Raw genomic sequence first — 19,688 nt, 5'->3', positions numbered from 1 at the left:
ATATATATATATATATATATATATATATATATATATATATATATATATATATATATATATATATATATACACACATATACACAATCAAAATATTTGTTGCAGGAGCATCCTATTGCTGTAGACTGCCAATTTATATTTTACAGCATTATTTCTAAATATCACCACCAGGTGTCGCAACGGACTCTTCCAATTTCAGGTGTGCGTATTCAGCAATTGTCACATCAGCCTTTTGGAGTCATCTGTGCATCATATAAGGAGACATTAATCTGTAGGTTATTTCAGTAAGTAAAATAATAGCACAAGATCACAGGTAGGATTGGGAAAGACCATCTACTGAGGCACACGGCATCTGCCTGCTATTCAATGCTGCAAAAGCACCATTGAGGGAATTTGGATGATACGCTGCAAAAAATGCCGAAACGTTTTAGAACATTTAGCAAATTTCAAGGTATTAACAAAAGTGTAAATGTGTTCATTTCTTAATTCCCTTTCATTTTCTGTTACTTTAGCAGTGCCCTTTTCTGTCATGTTTTATATGCTACCATTATTATATAAAGTACCTTTATGAAACGCAGTGCTGAATTATAGGCTGATATTAATCAATTTCGTTTTAAAAAAAAACATACATTTGGATTTTTACAGGGGGCAAGCATGTAAGAAGCAGCTCATTTCTTGCAGTGTCCGCTCCTCCTCCTCGGCTGTCTCCGGCGCTGCGCTTTAAATAGCAGCTGTTTAAAAGCTCCTCACCATTGTCCTGTCTGTCGTGCAGCGCGCAGTCCCACTCAACGGCGCAAAAAACTCCGCTCATTCACGCATTTCTATAAAACCAGGGCTTCCCGCAATGTCGACCGCCGGCACCGAAACTAGTGCACCGCTGCCCACCGCCGGCAGCCGGGTCTTCTTTCAGGCTGCTCCCGGAGTGGGCTGCGTGGCTTCCGGCCCCATCACCGGAGACGATCCGGTCCAGAAGAAACAGGGCAAAGTCACGGTCAAGTACGACAGGAAAGAGCTGCGGAAAAGACTCGTCCTGGAGGAGTGGATCATTGAGCAACTCAGCGACTTGTACGACTGTGAGGTAAGTGGAGCAGGAAACCTCAGATCGCACACGATTTGCAGTGTGCGCACATGTCAGCGACACATTTCAAACCATATGAAGACACGGATTAAAGGACACATCGGCCTCGAATACCTGAGTTGCTAGTTTTGTAGAATTATGACTCAAATGCTAAATCCAGTTCTCATTTAATCTATTATATATTAAGTGCTATATCTGTCATAGATATATGACATATATGATCTATTCCTCCTCTGCTTGACTAACTTTACACTTGCTGTGTGCCTTTAGATACAGCTAAATTTGCTGCATATTTCTTCTCACTGGCGGTAGCCTCAGAATCATTTATATTTACAGGATCATTTTTCACTAAATGCCTTTGTCTTCTGCAACGTTGACACCTGCTTACCTCTGAAGCGAGGATAGCAAGGGAGTCGAAGCGACACTGAAGCTGTCTGCTTTAGTAATGTGGCTTTTTGCTGGATCGCTGGTGAATCTGACAAAGCGCTGTTTGCTCTCTCTCATCCCTCCTTGTAGGGAAGAGAGGGATGGCTGGTTCAACGAGGTCGAGAAGGAGAGAAACCGCACGGCTGCGCTCGTTACGCACACGTTGCCTCCATCCTTTGCAAAAAAAAATCAGTGTGTTTGCCGATTCCCTTTACTTTATTTATTATACACTTATTAATTAGTCCAAGAGTTTTTTTCCCTATAGTTTCCAGTCCTGGAGAGCAATCAATCGTGTTTCATTCAATCACTCAGTGGTTAAGAGGCACACCGTCTGGAATGAATTCCTCATAATTCTGTGGCAAATCTCTGACCTTTCGAAGCCTTTTCACCTCTCCACGGATGATCTGTTGTCAAACAGGACTTGACATGCCACGTGGTGTATGTGAGAGACATGGAGAAATAGACAGGGGTGCTGAAAGAAAGAGGTTATGTGGGAATGTATGTGTCTGTGTATGTCTGTCTGCTGCCACACACAGTATGCTGCCAAAACCAAGTGGGGGAAGGTTGACTGAAGAAGAGGAAAAAAGGGCACTGGGTTAAGGATGTGCTGATGCTTTGATGGTGCTCACTAGCCGATCACCTCTCCTGGTTCTGTGTGAGCCTTCAGTTTCATTTTGTCATCTGTGGTTATTAATTTATGCAACGTAATGGATTTGCCGATGACTATTGTAAAGATTGATTGCTGTGTGTGTGTGTTTAAGCCAAAAACCTGCACACATCACAGCAGGATACTGAATTTCAACATTAAACCATTATTGTCCATGTCAGTTTGACCCTCTGCTTGCAGAGCATTGAATTGCAAATATTTTTTTCCCATGGTGAAGGCAAATAGACATTTCAAACCAAGTCATTATATCCACTGTAGCTTTAAACTGCTTCTTTCTAGCTAAACATCACCAAAAGACAATCTTTTTGCCAGCCATCATCAGCTGCTGGTTTTATAGTTATCATCTGGTTTCCGAGCTTCTTCCTCTCTTTAGAGTCCTGCTGTGGTTCTCACTCAAGTTGAAAAGAGCTGGATAAGTTGTCTGGGAGGACATGTTTGCATTTCAAAGTTGGCTGAGCTCTTGGCTGCATCATCAGCAGGTGCGCTTGATCTACATCTCACATCCTTCACATGAAACGACTGATCTATTTGATGTTTTTTTTCCCAATGAGGGCTTGAGTACCCTGGCCTGGCCTTGGTCTCAGGCCATCACATTGCTAACAAGCAGCATTTGGTTTTTTCTTCCAATGGATGTTTTCATATGGGTTTTTAGCCACTGATTTGTTTAATGCAAATTGTTATTTAGACAAATGGTCAAAAACACTGCAGCAGATCACAAGACGTGTTTACCATATGTTGTGATTTCTAGCTCGGAAGAAATTTCTCTTTTATTTCACTATTGTAGCACTACTGTGAAAAAAAAAAAAACCTCCACACTCTTGTCTGCAGACGTCCCTCTGTCTTACATTCAGTTTAATGATGGTGGCCTTGCAGTACATATTGTAGTGAAAATATTCCCAGGAGCATGACCCTCCTCGTATAATGTCTTTCAAAACACAAATGGGATAATATGACACGCTAATCCCCTGGCTCTCTAGAGTTGGAACAGTGTCGATATAATGTCAGAATCTGAAAAAAGTGCAGCGTTGAGCGGTGGTAGAAGGACATGGAAAGAGGCAGGATTTCAATGGACAACAAGTTTTAAAATAGTGCATTAAATACAACTTTAATCAGTCACATGACAACAGGACATCACACCCCCTCATGCCTGTTAACACCTTCACCCTACACATAGACACATGGATGTATTGTGTGTGTGTGAGTGTGTCTGCAGAATGCGCTGTGTAGTTATAAAGGTCAGCAGCTATATCTGTTTCATAAAGAGAACCTGATACTAGAGAACATCACCGACCATGTTTGTGTGGGGGTGTTGGTGATGTGATGGTAAAAGTAACAGAGTGGAAAAAGGGTTAAGTCAGTAAACATTGGACTTTGGTTTTGGTAACCGGTACATGAGAATTTCTGTAATTCTTCTCTTGTGGCAAAAGTAAAATGTAGAAAAGTTAAGCTGTGAGTGAGAAAAGTTTGACATTTTGGAGAATGCACTATCTGCTGTCTTGCAGAGAGTTAGTCAGATGATCTTTCCCATATTTAATAAACAAATGCCACTAGCTGTAGTTTCATATTTAGTGCATACATATGGGCTATTCTTGTCAAACTTTCAGCAAGAAAACATTTCCTAAAATGTAAAACTGATGTTGCAAATGAAATTTTTCCAATTTTTATCAACGTAGTATTTTTTCCCTCTTCTTGCCTAATATTGTTTTTCATGGAAATATTTTTTTCCCATGCCGATTTTAATTCTCCTCAACGCTCCGTCTTTCTCAGTCTCTTCCTCCATTTCTCTGGACTCTAGTATAACACTAGGTGAGTCCTGTCGAAGATAGATTCCCCTCTGCTCTCCCGGGATGCATTGCCCCCGTGAATTTCACTGTTTAAAGAATAGACAGGAGAAATTAGAAAAATGAGACAGTGGGGAGCAGTGGGGGTGAAGAAGAGCAAAATACCCAAGCGGTACCAATACAGCTCTTAATACAGAGGAGGCAAACATTACAGTATCCTCTTGTCACCTTCTCTGTAATTAGAGAGAGCTAAATATTATTGTATATTGTTTTATATCTATCAGTTAAATTTAGTGATAATGCAGTTTGATTTTAAAAATGCAATTAAATGGCAAACAGTGTCTTTATAAATATTCCCAAAAACTATTTGCCCTTTAATCTATATTTAATCTAGGAACTCCTGCTGAAGTCTGGAACTTCTTTTGCAATGGATAACTGACCTGAACAGCTGCATTTAACAGGATAGTACAACTATAAATTTTAGTACAAAACATACTAACAGTTATTATTGTTTTAAGGTGAAAGTAAGTTATTATCAAATGTGAGGTACTGATTAATTGTCTAGAAAAAAAAATAATTTTTGAACATTTCTGTTTAAAAAGAGTCCTAAATGGTGAATCTTTATCAAAAACATGTTGACATCTTTTATCCAGGGATTGGATTGGTGAGTAGCCTACCAGTCGCAGGCCAAGGGGTCTCCCTGACCTCCCCAACCTTCATACAAAGCCTCTGTATGAAGTATAGGCTAAATATGACTTGTTTGAAAGTCTTAGAGATCAGGTGCCAAAAAGATGATGCAAAACAACTGAAAAAAGGCACCGAAGAACTACAAAGAATCAAAGAGATGGAACATGACAAGAACAATATAAAGTACGACCATAAAGAGGCACTAAGTTACAGCTTTTTGCATCATTGACAAATCTAATCGAATTGTTTTTTTCCATTAGCCTTTTTAATTTGAGAATCATGGGAATAATAGTATAATTAATTGTTACTTGGCTGTGGCATAATCTTTATTTGTCCCTTCTCTGCAAACCTTCATTACCTCTTCTAACTAACAGTAACACATTCACTTGCTCTGTGGCAGACTGGGTTAGACTGTGTTAGAGTGCAGTTTAATGATGACATAAAGACTAGATGATTCAAAGGCAGAAAGTGACAGCAGTGACGGGTTTATCTGTCTCAGAGCACTACAGAGCAATCAATGAAGGTTGTTGAGGAAGAGGGTGCCGAAGTCTTTACTTTGTGTGTGAGCGAGGGAATAATATAGACTCTGAAAATGACTGGTAAATGTGTGGCAGTCACACACACAGACTCTGCAGTTGTATATGTGTGTTTCTGGTGTGCTCACTGCAGAATAACGAGAGAGAGAGACACTGTAATGTCCTACAATTGCATGGCTCATCTTCAATAGAGCCCCACTCAGTGAAGCTTATTCGTGTGTACGAGCACAGACACTGCTGACAGACCGTGCTCTGCCCTCAGGCTTTGTGTGCATATGTTTTCTCGTGTCTGTGTCTGTGGGTGTGTTTATGAAACTGTACGTGCTTTTTTGGGTTGATGATATCCTCCTGCTCTTTGGCAGATATGGGGTAGCCAGTGGTCAGAGGGTGAGGGGGTACTTTTCATGAATGCATGAGCATACATATACAGGTCAGTGTACATATTTGGACGAAATGGAGCGAGGGGAAATAGGATATGCAGCATCTTCTTGTAGATAATACTAACTCCTCTGTCTGCTGCTCTCTTTCTCTCTTGATAAACTTCACCAAAATAAAGAGGGCTGGCTGTTTTGTGTAGGAGGGTCTGTCTGTGTGAGTGTTGTAGACAAAGGAATCTGCCTTTCCCATGACAGCAATACTGAGGTGGAAAAAAAATGCTACAACATCTTCATCTTTTTCTGTATCATTATCCCCTTGTTCCCCGGCTTCTCCTGTGACCTTGTCGATAACATTTCCCCTTGCTTGACTTTCAGGTTCATCTTGCTGGTAAGCTGAACAACCATGTGTCATGTGAACCTCACAGTGTAGCAGAGAATGAGTAATGCAATTTAAGCCAAGTCATTAGCGGCATTCAATAGGTTTGGAAAGAGCGCACCATAAATAAACACAATTGTATTGACAGGGAAAAACAGAAGCATTACATTAAGGCTACAAGATACTCTGTATGTACAGGGGCACACTGTTAGCAGACAGATGTCCAGCAGATATACAAAGTATTTTAAAATCTTTGGAAGAACATGTTTGAGAAAATCAGTATAGGGGAGAGCAAAGTATGTGTGAGACAAGATGTGGGAAGAAAGAGAAGAAGAAAAATACATGCAAGCTTTGTAAACCGGGGAGTTTATTGATGGGATGAGGAAAGTGTTTTTTGTGTTGGTGTCACTTAAATCCCACAAACAAAAATAAAGCTTAGTGTCTGTGTGTCCCTGCACATGTTAACACATTTCATATAACACCTTCATCTGATGCTAAACAAATCAGAGGTGACGACAAGAAGGCCTTTGAGTGAGTGGACAGCCAGCAGCTGTTGATGCACTTATAAATGCACATGTAGCAGTAAAGTGTCAAATGACTATTCAACAAGCAAAAGCAAGGGCAAAGCTTGCGATGTATTTGTTCTGCTTTTTGTTACCTCTCTACATTTTCCATCTTTCTCTGTGGTTTACAAGTAGATTAGGTACACGACGTCATGTTTGTACGGCGCTGTGGCACATAACACATGGCTTTCAATGAGTAGGATCAACTCTTAATTGCTACATCCACAATGTGATAACGTCTGACAGATGAATAATAAAACAAGTCGGTGACACTAAATTGTCCAGATGTGGATGTGAATGGTTGTCTGTCTGTGTATGTCTCTCTGTGTTGGTCATGGGATAGACGAGACGTGTCCAGGGCGTGTTGAGGTAGGCTCCAACCCCCCCCTCATCCATAGGCTGTTACGGGGCAGCTTAGATGTTCGGGGTTCAATCCCAATTTGCATGTTCTCCCAGTGTTTGCGTAGGTTTCCCTCACCGCTAAAAACATGTGTGTTAGGGACCAGGTCAGGTCGGCCCATAGTGGCGGCGCACTCAGCTGCCGTAGCTCAGGACTAACAAAACATCTGATGGAATTTAGTTGTACAGCTTATATGTATGTTGACAATGAAAGCACTTTACCTTTTAAAGATAATGGGTGGATGTTTAAATGAAACCTTACGAAGTGTTCATTTGTGGTTTGTATGTGTCAGCCTCTGTCTTTCACTCCTTTCCTCTTCTCTTTTGTCCTTATTCCTTTTGTGTTGTGGTTTCCCGCTGAATTACCCTGTAGGCTGTGTTTATCAGCTTAGGTATGATGCTATGATGTTGTCATGGTGGTTTTACGTGCCAACCCCGTGTTTCCTGCTTCATAGCAGAGAAAATAAACACGAATAAGTAAAATACAATAGCAAAAAACAAAATATCTGTAGGTTATAGATATAGCAAATATAGACCGGAAGTCCCAAAACATAGCAGTACAAGAAGATACCATAAAATGGTAAGTGCAGACGGCCATTATAGCTTTCCTTTTTAGTATTTTGCATTTCTTATCCCTTTAAATCTTTACCAGTGAAAGAGTCTTCTGATTTCAGGCTAATTCACTGGGGAACCAGCTGCAAACCCGTGTAGAAGAAGTCAAAAGCCTCCAAGACTGTGTAAGAAGGAGAAGTTGACTTTTCACACTCACACACTGAATATCTTGTCTTCCGATGACATCTCCACCCATCCCAAGATGATCCAGTTAATCACTGGTTTCATTGTCAGCAAGCCGACAATTTACAAACTGGCCCTGTATAAAACACTGACTCACTCTCTATGGTTGGCGCTTCAAAAAGATGCAAAACACTGTCGTCATTCACATGACTGAGAGAAGGAGACGGAGAAGAAAGGAGAAAAGGAAGATTATTGTTTTGACTTTCCAAGTCAGCGGGGTGTGTTCATTTGTGGATGAGTCTTTAAGTTTACCATAGCATGAATTTTCACATTCAGCAGCAAGAAAGCAGTTATATGTAGAAAAAGAGAATTACGTTAATCGTACAATTTGATAAAAGAAAGCTTTCTGAACTTAGTCTGAATTTCAATAAATCCGGCATTGTTTTGACTTGCTAGTAGTTGAATGGGCTGAGCGACTGTCTGGCTGACTGCATGTGACCCTGATGCTACTGATGTTTTAAATCCAGTTTGGCTGGAAGCGTTGCTTTGCAGTGAGGGCAAAGGTCCAACTGGGCCTCGGCTGTCAATACAGCAGCCTCAGGGAGAAACTGTCTGCGTGTTAAATACAGTAGAGTAACATGTGCTCCCCTGAGCCACAAAACTGTGAAAGTGAGTCAGAATACAGACCCTGGCATTGTCGTGGTTGAATATCCACAACAATGTTTACTTTGTATCAGGAGGTTACCGAAAGAGAAGGATTTTGACCCTGTGGAATGATAGTGGAACAATCCCACTGCTGCAATTCCTTTTATGCTCTATACCAGGTTTTGCTGATTGTGTTCTTTACAAACTTTCCTTTCCTCTGGAGATTGTTGTTAAAGAAGATGGGGGAAAAGGCATGGAAATTTCAATTCTCTGAGTAAGGATTTGGCTATCCTCCATCAGAACCAGCTTCTTTGATGCCCCACAAGCCTGCAAATCAAACTTATTGTGGTTATTTCTCATCTCCGCACAAGCACAGAAATGACAGCACGCAGTGACTTTCCATGTCAAACTGTTGGTTTCAGAATGTTACCTGAAGCATTGAACACTGCCTCCCCCCCCCCTTCCAGGGTCTGAAAGGTGTAGTTCCCGAAGCTATTTGAGCATCCACCAAACAATGTAGAGGACGCATATTGACTACAAAAGATGTTATCAAACTAGCCTACAGCAAAATATGACTAAAGCAAAGGATCTGATCTTGAATCTTCTCATTAAAACCTATAGCAGAGCAAAACAGCAAGATCACCATTAGTAGATTGGAGTTTTACCATTAGGTCGACTTTAGGTTTGTGGATTTCTGCCCAACCTCCGGTTCTCATTACTTATCATTCCAAAATGTCTAATTCTACAATTATCAACAGAAAAAGCTCTGCCAGGGCCAGTAGTCCTGATTTTAATCTGCTGTCAATAATGTCTGCAACATGATTGATTAGTACTGTTACAGGATTTGGTGTTATGTGTTGGTTTGATGTCAGATTAGCAATTTTCAATGACTGGCTGAACCACAACTCCTGACAGCACATACAGTAGTTCTGTAGTTTAATAAAATAAAATACAACAAAATGCTATATTTTAGCTATTTGCATCAGAAAAGAAAACCAGTTTGTGATTCAAACAATGGACAGTATCATCCAGGTGCAAAAACTCTGACAGACCGATGACTTGAAGCCAAAGCGTGATTGGAGGTCACTTAGAACAAAACCAGGAGCAGAACTGGAAAAAAGCAGCATGTTCTTGGATAACATCCCCTTTAACTGACCTGGATTGAAGGAAAATCAACAACACTATTGTGGGGAAGCAACTATACACAATCATGTTGAATGAATAATTAATTTACATCCTAATCAGCTTCCAAAATTCAGGTTAGATAATTAGTGTTACTTTTTTAGCTAAAAATCTCCCTTGAAGATTAATTACTTCCTCCAACCCTGTTTTTCTACCATCTCCCCTCTCTGATATACAGTGTCCTCCCGAGTACAGCTGAATCAGCGTGGGAAAGAGCTTTTGCTGCATTAGCTAACTTTATCCAGTGAAGTCACTTCATCCATGCTGTGTGGTTTCAGCAAACTGCATCGCTCAAGAGGCAATAGGGAGGTGCTGGAAGGGAGGGGGTTGAGGGTAGAAGGAGAAATAGAGAGGAGAAGGGCTGTAGTAACAATTGCACTTTTTACCATTGTACCTTTTGTCATTATCATTCACTGCCCTTAAGTAGTTTCTGTTTTCCCATATGCTCCTGCCCTTTTGTTCACCTCCAGACTTTATTCTTGTTCCATCCTCACCTTCCTTTCGTTGTTGTGCAGTAGTTTCTCTCCTCCTCCCTCACCTTGGTCTCGTAAGATTAATTCATCCCACCTCGAGTTCCTGCTCGCTTTGATGTGACACAACATGGCAGTTTAGAGACAGCAGAGAAAGCTGAGCTGTGAGGTTTTACGTTGTTGCACAAGCCTCCTCTTCCTTTCTCCGTGCCTCATCATCACAGTGACCCACTTATTTGTGCACTCCCCAACTGCCTGTATCTTATTTTCTCCTCTCCTTACTGCTGTCATACATAGCGCTCTCACTTCCCTTGGTTGTGGTTGTTTTTTTGCCTCTGTTATCTCTGCATGGTCCCTAATTTAATGTCCATGCCTTGCTGTTTCACTGTTAGACTTATTAAATCTTTCCTTGGTTTGCTTTCTATTGTTTTTCTCATTTGTGTCCTGTACTCTTTCCTTGTTTGCAATATCAGCGAAACATTTCAGCATGTCGGTTCTTCTTGTTCCCCTACGTGCCTCTCTGCCAACTCTGTTTTTTTATCTATACATTCCCTAACACTTGCAAATGTGGCTGAGGAGGTAGAGCAGTCGTCCATTTATCCCAGGGTGGTGGTTTGATTCTTGGCTCCTCTGGTCACATGTCAAAGTGTCCTTGCACAAAACAATATACCCGAACTTAGTTTCTCTCAGTAAGAGCAGGCCAGCTGCATAGCAGCTTCCCCATCAATGTGTGAATGGGTAAATGAGAAACTGTGTAAGGCCCTTTGGATAAATGCATATACAGCCATTATTACAAGGTATAATCTAGTACTGTGATTACTTATAAACCATATTAAATTCTGTTCATTATTGTGTATTATGTCAATATCTTATGTAGGAATTTGCCACTGTCAGTCATATTTTATATACATTTTCACTACAGGTAGAAACAATACAACCTCTCTCTCTCTCTCTCTCTCTCTCTCTCTCTCTCTCTCTCTCTCTCTCTCTCTCTCTCTCTCTCTCTCACTCTCACTCACTCTCACACACTCTCACTCACTCACTCACTCACTCTCCGACAACACACACACACACACACACACACACACACACACACACACGCAGATGAAACATATGAAGCACACACTAACACTGTAAAAACAGCTGGAGAGAAAATGACTACTAATCCCCCATTTTCAGCATCTGTACCAGACGGCTGCTGTGATCCCTCAGACAAAACCTTTTAGCTAACACCCCCTTCCTAGCTGCAATAGTGCTGAAATAATCAATGGTATTATTTTTCACATCATAACACTTTATCTTCAAACCTTATTTCAAACTAGCTACATTAACAGTTAGCTATGTGTGAGCCTTACATGTTACATGTATTAATTCAATTATTTTCCAGTGTTGCCAACTTTGTGACTTTGCTGCTAGATTTAGCTTTAAGTTAAGATTTAGCTTTTCAGACTGCTTTTGTGACTTCTTTTTTTAAAAAGTGACTATAGGAACAAATCCAGCAGCTTTTAGTAATGACTTTAGGGAGTTGTGTTCAGTGTGTGGGATGGCAGCACATACAATTTATCAATCAGAAGCCAGAATTATGGATGAATGAGCAATGAATGGGCTAAATACTAATGCCCATTGTTTCTCTCTGTTAACTACTTCTCCTCTGTTTTTGTTAATGTTAAATTTGAGTTTATTTTATCTTGACTATGAAAGGTTAATTTATTTTTTTCCAAACACACATAGAAACAGATTGAGATTGACATTGATGTGAAGACCATGGTTTCAAAGTGACAGTAGCCAATGAAATGCGTTGTAAAAGTCATTTCAATTTTTTAACTAAATAGAAATAATTATCAATCACTTGGCCAAGTGAAGTGATTCCCTGTCACTAAGAGTTTGACCCCCTATTTGAAATAAGTGATTAAATATAGTCTGAATAGTGAATCATAGGGTGCAGCCGCATACATTAGCTTTGATTCATAACACAAAAATGCTTCCGGGTGTTTAGCTGTCAGTGACAACACGTTTGAGAAACACGCTGGCTGGACGTCCCTTTTGGTTTGCTTGGTGGTTAACACAAATAGTCCACACAACGTTGCCCTCATTATATCATTATCACCCCTGCATCCTCTACCTATATGCACTAACTCTCATTTCCTCTTTTTTTCTTGTCTTTCTTTCTACATATATAAACACATAGATTTGCTGCAACAAATACTATTTCAATGGACCTCTAATACATAAAAATGCTCATTGCTTCCCAGTATCTATCAAGCATTGCATGTGGGCCAGCATTGCAAATCAAGTGATGTTTCATCTGGATACTAGTATTTTAGTAGATACAAATTGTAGCTTATGTATGTGGTGCCTCTGTTTCCTTATCATTCACATCAGCTACTAGCATAAATAGGTTGATTTCTTATATATTTCTAGTTTATTTTAGTGTACATTCTGAGATTTATGATCATATAAAAGAGTGACTGAAAATATCTACAGGTACTAGAAATGGTGTTGGAATATGTATTAGTCCTGAAGGATTTAGATACTGGTTTAACCTCTTCAACTTGCTTATTGTTTGTATTAGATCTTGGTTTTGCTTTATTTTGAATTTATTTCTTTGTCTGTGTGCTGTCATTCTGTCACCATCCCACTGCTGGCAAGACGGAAAATTATTTTCCCCGGGGGGTAGTGGGTGTGACCTCAACTATTTTAGGCTCTCAATGGCTAGTCAACTACAGTGTACAGTAAGTCTTGATGTTAAGTGTTTCTCCGTTCTTGTCATTTCATGCAGTATATTTGACACACTTAGGCACTTTCTCACAAGCTCCACAGAGAGACAAAGCCCTGGGATGTGTGTTTCTCTGCAAAAGACTGGTGGTGGCATAAAACAGTGCGTGAAGATTTACATGCCTTTGCCAATTGCTTGCAGTCACGCTTCACACACAGGGCATGCTTTGCCCTAGTCATCACAAATCACAGTGACAGAGGGAGACGGACTGCTTGCTGACAAGTGGAATAGTCTCACACACACATATATACACACACACACACAAACTGAGACACTAGACTGGGTGATTGATTACTAGATGATGTTATTAATCTCTATTATAAAGTTAAAGTTTGTCTCTATACTCACTGGCAATCTTGGTCATGATGTAGCTGTTCATACTGCTCACACATGTCTGCTGTCAGATGTAAAAAAGTTGACCTTTCAAGACGGAGCAGCCATCTTGAAATTCTAGTTTGGATCTGTATTGGGTTTCATCATACTCTTACATCATAGTATTTTTTGGACCTAATAAAACGGATGTTGCTTGACCACTGAGTTTCCAAAAAGCAACACAAATTGAGGATTTTATCAAGCTGTCTAATAAAACAGGGATAAAAGCAATGGGCGATATAAGTTGCAAACCTTGAATTGTAGGCTTTTTGAGAGGGATGATTAAATGCTGTTACTTAAAACTGTTAAACTGTTAATGTCATTCTTGCAAATTATACAAGTTTTTGCTGGAAATCAGAAACTTTGTTCTCAGTTTTGATGAACTATGAAGCTACTGCATTTTGGCTTTGCAGTACAGAAATTGTACATTGACATGAAATTGAAATATACAATTACATTAGAATTGTGTATGACACATGGATAACGATTCCCTACCCTCGTTTTATCTCTTTCTTTCCCTCTTCTTCTTAATTTAAAATAGCTCATGTTTAGTGTGTAGTATTTGTCTATAATTTCAGTCCTTTGGGTCCCATATACCTGTGATAGACGCGATCTGTCCAAGGTGTACGCAGCCTCTCGCCCAATGACAGTTGGGATAGGTGATGGATGGATGGTTCCCATACACTCCAAAACTAAGAGATGACAGGCTTGGATGTGTTCTACCACATTCCCTCATTTTTGTTTTCTGTTTCCTTAACAAGGGGAAATTTCAGAGAAAGGGTTTGAAGAGGATGCTCGGCTTGTATAAAGCAACATTCTTAAACTGCTGGTTGTGTAAATAATTCTTTACATATGAGCAACAATGATCAAGAAGGGGTAGCCTTTGTGTAAGTCTGCATAAATACAGATATGCGGTTAGGAAAAGGTGAAAATGTGTGTTTACTGCTTATTTGAAATATGTACATTCCTGTTGTTATACTGATCTGCACATTCAAGGATTTATATGAAAGCACTTCAGATGCACTGGGTGCAGTAATCCATCTGCATTAGAACTGTCAAACAGAACAGACGATGCACAATTTTCGCCTCTTGCAATTTGTCTTACATTTGATATTATAATATCAAAGATATAATTGTGAGCTTAATCCATTCTGTGCACATCAACCCACCCACACAAGGCTGAAATCACAGTGACTGAGCGAGAACTAAAATCTAATCATCCTTCCATCCTCCCTGTTCCTGTGTATGAATACCAATGCTTGCTTCAGGCTACATCATACAGGAGTCTTCCCGAGAGGGTTAAACACAAACACACAACTTAATAATAAAAGTACTTTAACATAGAAGCATCCTGGGACCAGAGGTCATTTTACAATTTTACTGTACTTCTTATGGGATAGGAATGGGAGTCAGTACGTATTGAACAAGAAGGTATTAATCTGTCAATAATCAGCATAAATGCTCAGTGTGAGTGATTATGTGCTGAAGAAAATGACAAAAAAGGAAAATTCTGATAAACAGAATGTTTTTTTTTTTTTGTGTGTGTGCATATGTGTTTGTTCGAAATTCTTACTTTCTACACTATATATAAAAAAACTGGATAAAGTAAATTGTGCCAAATAACATATGAATAATGTTGGGCAACTGAAACGTTTGATTTTGTGTTTACAGTTGTTATAAAGGAGGATGGTAATTTCAGGACTGTGATTAAACTGGTTTCTCTACCACGAGAGTCTAACACATGCCCACTCACCATTCACCATCTCACCCTCCACTCTCTTGCTGTCCAACTCATCTAAATAAAAGCCATGTCACTCCTTGCATTGGCAATGAACATTTTCATTAGACCTAAAAAAAATAAATAAATGAGGTGTGGGTTTGTGAATGGTCGTATTTCTATAAGAAACTGGAGAGAAAATCAGGATCCATGTTGCTGTAATCATGTTGTTACCAAGGTAAAGGCAAACACTTGAATGAAGAAGCTGCACTTGTACATGATTTCTTTGGCTTTAAGTCTCAGAAGAGAGAATATGGAAGCTACATCATGCGGTAGCTAGGACAGAAGGTTTGATCCTCCCTGTTTGCCTCTTTTTGCACATGCCTTGTGGTGGAATCAAGTGAACTAGAGGAGCACAGGACCTTTGAAGTGCCATTGAGCTTAATACACCCATAACCACTGAGCCACTAAATGGCCCAGCCCTGGCACAGAGACATTTCCATGTCATGTCTGTTTCTAATAGGCAAATTTATGTTTGCACTGTTTGGAACTTGAAAAGCAGAGATGTGGAAACAGTGTTTTGAATACAGACTTGGATTCAAGCTATAACTGAAAGTGAGAGAAAGTGTCCAACTGGGGTTGATGAAGAAAATCACTGTAAGAACATAACAAATACAGTCATCATTTGCTGTTCTGTACACATGAAGACAGTACAGAATCTTATTCAGTTTTTCACTTTAATTTGCATCCTTGTCTTTCTCTCCCTGGCTCTGAGAGGATCACTAACCAAGAGTGTCTTTCTCTTCCAGGAGGAGGAGATGCCGGAGGTAGAGATAGACATTGACGACCTGTTAGAGGTTAACAGTGATGACGAGAGAGCCAGCAAACTGCAGGTATAGCTTCACAGTATAGTCACTATACTATGCTCTAGATTTTTTCAGTTAATAACAATTTCCAAAATATATATATTTCATAACCTTCAGACAATAAAATGTATTCTCCCCTATTGCTAGAAAAAGCATGTTGAGGCAGAATGTGGAGCAATATATTTCGTCTCTTAGAAGATGTAAAGAAAAGGTCTGACATTGTAGTTAAATGTTTCATGTGACTGCTTTGCATGCTGGTCACGTGAGTCTTCCAGACATGAGCATCACTGCCCTTTTTTCATTGCATGTTGGATTTCTTCCTGTCTTCTTCCTAATGTTGATGCTTTCAAAAACACTCTAGCCTGATACTTGGAATTGTGTCTTTTGCAATTAAACATATTTTGAAATAGTTACCATACTGGATAGATAAATTATGTTTTGTGCATTTGTAAATTACAACAACAACAAAAACATCAATAATAATAATAAAGGAACTTGTGATTTGAACGCCAGAATGCTTCAACAACTCTGTTTTTATTTACACAGGAATCATTAACAGACTGCTACAAACCAACAGAGGTGAGTGTGTTTATTGTGTCATTCACAGATACATACTTAGAATTCTCAATATCAATAACCAAAGGTGTTATTGATGCCCATTTATTGATATTAGAGGCTTGTATGTTGAACCCTCATATCCCTGTACATACTGTGCATTCTCTCTTTCCACAGTCATTTAGACCTACATTTCATAAAGGGTTAAAAGGAACAGAGGCTGCATAAACAATAAAATGCTGTTAGCTGACAACAGCTCACACGCTAATTCTGTTAACTTGACAAGGGAGTTGTGAATGTTTATTTTGTGCTTTTGAGTGTGTGAATTGGTGTGTATAAAGGCATTATGTATCTGGGTGTGGTTAAGCTATTTTGGTGATTAAAGGTGACACAGACCAATCAAATTAACTATATGCCGCTATCTCATCGAGCCTGGACTCCCCATCTGTCATCTGTGTACGTGTGGTATTCAAACAGCCTGTTAAAACACTGCAAGGTCACTATCCAAAGCATTCAGTGGTGTACAGCCAGAATGACAGCCACTGATTCGTGTCACACCTACTAACTCTCACTCACATACACACACACACACACACACAAACCCTGCAATCCCTTGACGTGCACAGATGCCATTTTTAAAAAAGAGACCGACAACGAAAGCATCAGGTGTGGATTAACAGTAAAAGGCAGAAGCAGTAGAGAGAAAAGGTGAACGTGACAAAAGCAGGGAGTGGTGGAAGCAGGATGAAAGAAAGCAACACCAGTGTTAGACGAGGGCACACTGGGAAGATGGAGGATAGCAAACCAAAGAAACAGGAGGGAGGGATGCAAAGGTTGGAGGCATTAGGTCACAAGCATCATCATCATCTCTTTAATGAAAGGGATTAAATTCCAGGATATTCTCAACCCCATTTGAAATTTGGGCTTGCGTTTGGTTGTTTCTTCATTTCTTTCATGAATAATCTGTTAGGTTAGAAAATTTATGTTTCTTTCTTACCGAGAATTGAATTACAAAATGGGTCTGTATAATTTTGAAATTTTAGGCAGCAGCCATGTAGCTTAACTTAGCATGAGGACAAGGGGGGAAAAGCCAAAGCAACTATCCTGACTTAACTGCCTACTGACACTACTAAAGTTTAGAAATTAACTTGTTTTATTCCTTTATTTATTTAATTTGTTTAATTCATACAAAAAAACTAAAAGTAAAGAATGAGCAGGGGTTTTCTACGGGCTTATGTGCCAAAAGTATTTCTTGTCTAGGCACAGTGAATTTTTGGAGTCTTATTATGTATTAAGATTTTGAGGAGGTAAATTGTGTTACTTTAGGACTGAACAATCCCCAGCCTCTAAACTAAGCTGAACTTATTGCTGTTTGTACCTCCACCTTCAGCGTATAGACATAGAGGGGTATGAATGGTGGTGCACCTCTCTGTGAAATACCAGCACAATACCACCTTCTCCAGTCTGAAAACTGATACTGTAGACATCCAAAGATTTTTTTTATTTTTTATTCTTTGCTGGTTTTTAATAATTTAATATTTGAATATTCTAACTTTCCTTTTCTATGTCTTACAGGACTTTGTCCGTGAATTGCTGGGCAGGATAAGGGGGATGAGAAAACTCAGTGCACCAACAAAGAAAGGCCTATAATGGCTGTAATGTAAACCATGAATCCTCCATAAACTTCATCATCTCAGCTCCACCTCCGAATCCTACACAACATGATGTGTCATCACACATAATAAACATTAGTAACTATTCTGCAACCTGCGAACATGTACCATAAATTCCTTCCACATAGCACTAGTCATTCATTTTAAAACCACATAGAATAACAATGTGTATTATAGTATTTGACTGTTGAAAGGTAACATAAGTAAAACAGAGCCAACATGGTTTAATCGCATATGACCACAATCAAGTATCAAACCCGCAACATGCCAGAACTGCAACTGTGCTTTAATGCGAAACCCACGGGATTCCACATTTCCGAGCCATGCTAAAATGTTTCAAGCTGATGCCCTAATGCCAACAGCCATACAGACTAAATCACCGAAAAACATTAAAACAGGTGGTAAAAAAAGATGTTTGTACTGCAGTAGGTATGAAATTAGCTGTGGCACTATGTAAACACAGTGCTTCATGAGTTTGTCTTTTTTTACTGAAGTATTTTGCTGCTTTGCCTCTTTTTAAAATGTGCTTTATTGTTCTTGTGAGTGAAATGTGGTTTTCTGCATTTTTTGTTTTTGTCTCACTTTAAAGTCGACCTCCTTATTATTCCTCACCTACATTAGCTTTCCCCTTCCCCCCTGCCTGAGCTCTGTGGTTTTAGTTTAGGCACGAGGTGTCAATACATCAATTCTACTTACGATGCGTAACCTCGAAAGTGTGGGGATGTTTTAACAAAACTGTTTTTTTTTTTTTGCCTTTTAGACGCTTTTATTTTTAACCACAGTAAGGCATGATGGGTTTTGCAGTCCTCTGGAATGACACTACAAAACCTGTATGATTGGCAAACTTTATTTTATCATATGCATTGTCGTTTACCACTGTCCTTAATCAAAATACATATCAGTTAATTGTGTATGTTTAAGCACAAAGCCCAAACTTTGTAGCTGTTTTCCCACTTTGGTTCACGTAACTCTGCTAACTTGCCTCTCTAGTAGTGGTAGATGTTGCCTTTAAGGACATTCAGGATTAGTTCGCATTTTTAGCGCTGAACCTTAACTACTGACAACCTAAAGGCAAATACATTTGAGTCAGAACCTAAGGACAACTTGAAACTTTGACACTTTTAACCTGTCAAGTCCTGTAGGAGAAGTCGTGCAAAATTGGGAGCATTACTTCCTGAATGTTGTACATCATGGAGGCATCAGTGTAACACAGCTTTGCCGTGGCGATTGTTTGCTAGGAATTAATCATCATTTTAAGGTTGTAGAATTTGAAAATGCTTAAAACTTATCCAGGTTGCAGAAAATAAGTTGTAATTGCAGGTTTAAGAGATGGGTTTAGTAATGTATTGTTGGTAATGATCTTTTTTTCTCTGACACACTCAAAACAAACCCCTATAAGCTCTGTTACAATCATCACACCGGTATAGAGGTTAGGTCTGCTTTCATTTCTGAGCAGTCAGTTGTGATTGCAGTCCTAAACCTGCCATGTGATATACTAGTATACCGTCAGCTGCCAAAGACAAAAGCAGAGCAATGTCTAATTTTAACATAACACTTGCAAAGCACCCGTCTTGCATGCTAACAACAGAGAAAACATTATTAAAGAGTATAGATATTATTAACTTATAATCAAGCAAAAAATACTTTTTTGACTTAGCTACCATATATGACTTTGTAGAACTTTTTGTGTTGAAACAACGTGACTCTCACGTTGGAGGGAATCCAGGACATTTAAAAAAAATGGTGCTGTCTTTGATGTTCTTCCCAGGTTTCGGTTGTATAAAAGACATTTTCACTGTCAACTGAGGCC

At 39.4% G+C, this 19,688-nt stretch overlaps 1 protein-coding gene across 2 annotated transcripts; it reads left to right on the top strand.

Moving 5' to 3' along the window:
• Window positions 1-479: 479 nt before the first annotated feature.
• ppp1r14c (protein phosphatase 1, regulatory (inhibitor) subunit 14C) lies at window positions 480-18,427 on the top strand. 2 transcript variants are annotated; one of them, XM_067482630.1, is made up of 5 exons: window positions 480-1,075; window positions 1,592-1,693; window positions 15,594-15,677; window positions 16,197-16,229; window positions 17,781-18,427. In XM_067482630.1, exons 1-5 carry the CDS (start codon window positions 842-844, stop codon window positions 17,853-17,855), a joined length of 528 nt encoding a protein of 175 aa, XP_067338731.1. In that variant the 5' UTR covers window positions 480-841; the 3' UTR covers window positions 17,856-18,427. The 2 variants fall into 2 exon arrangements, with proteins under 2 accessions (XP_067338731.1, XP_067338732.1); XM_067482631.1 differs by lacking the exon at window positions 1,592-1,693 and having other exon boundaries at window positions 500-1,075.
• The last annotated feature ends 1,261 nt before the right edge of the window (window positions 18,428-19,688 follow it).

Source organism: Channa argus, chromosome 17 (genome assembly GCF_033026475.1).
Source record: "Channa argus isolate prfri chromosome 17, Channa argus male v1.0, whole genome shotgun sequence".
Classification (NCBI taxonomy): domain Eukaryota; kingdom Metazoa; phylum Chordata; class Actinopteri; order Anabantiformes; family Channidae; genus Channa; species Channa argus.
This window is presented reverse-complemented; position numbering and strand designations above follow the sequence as displayed.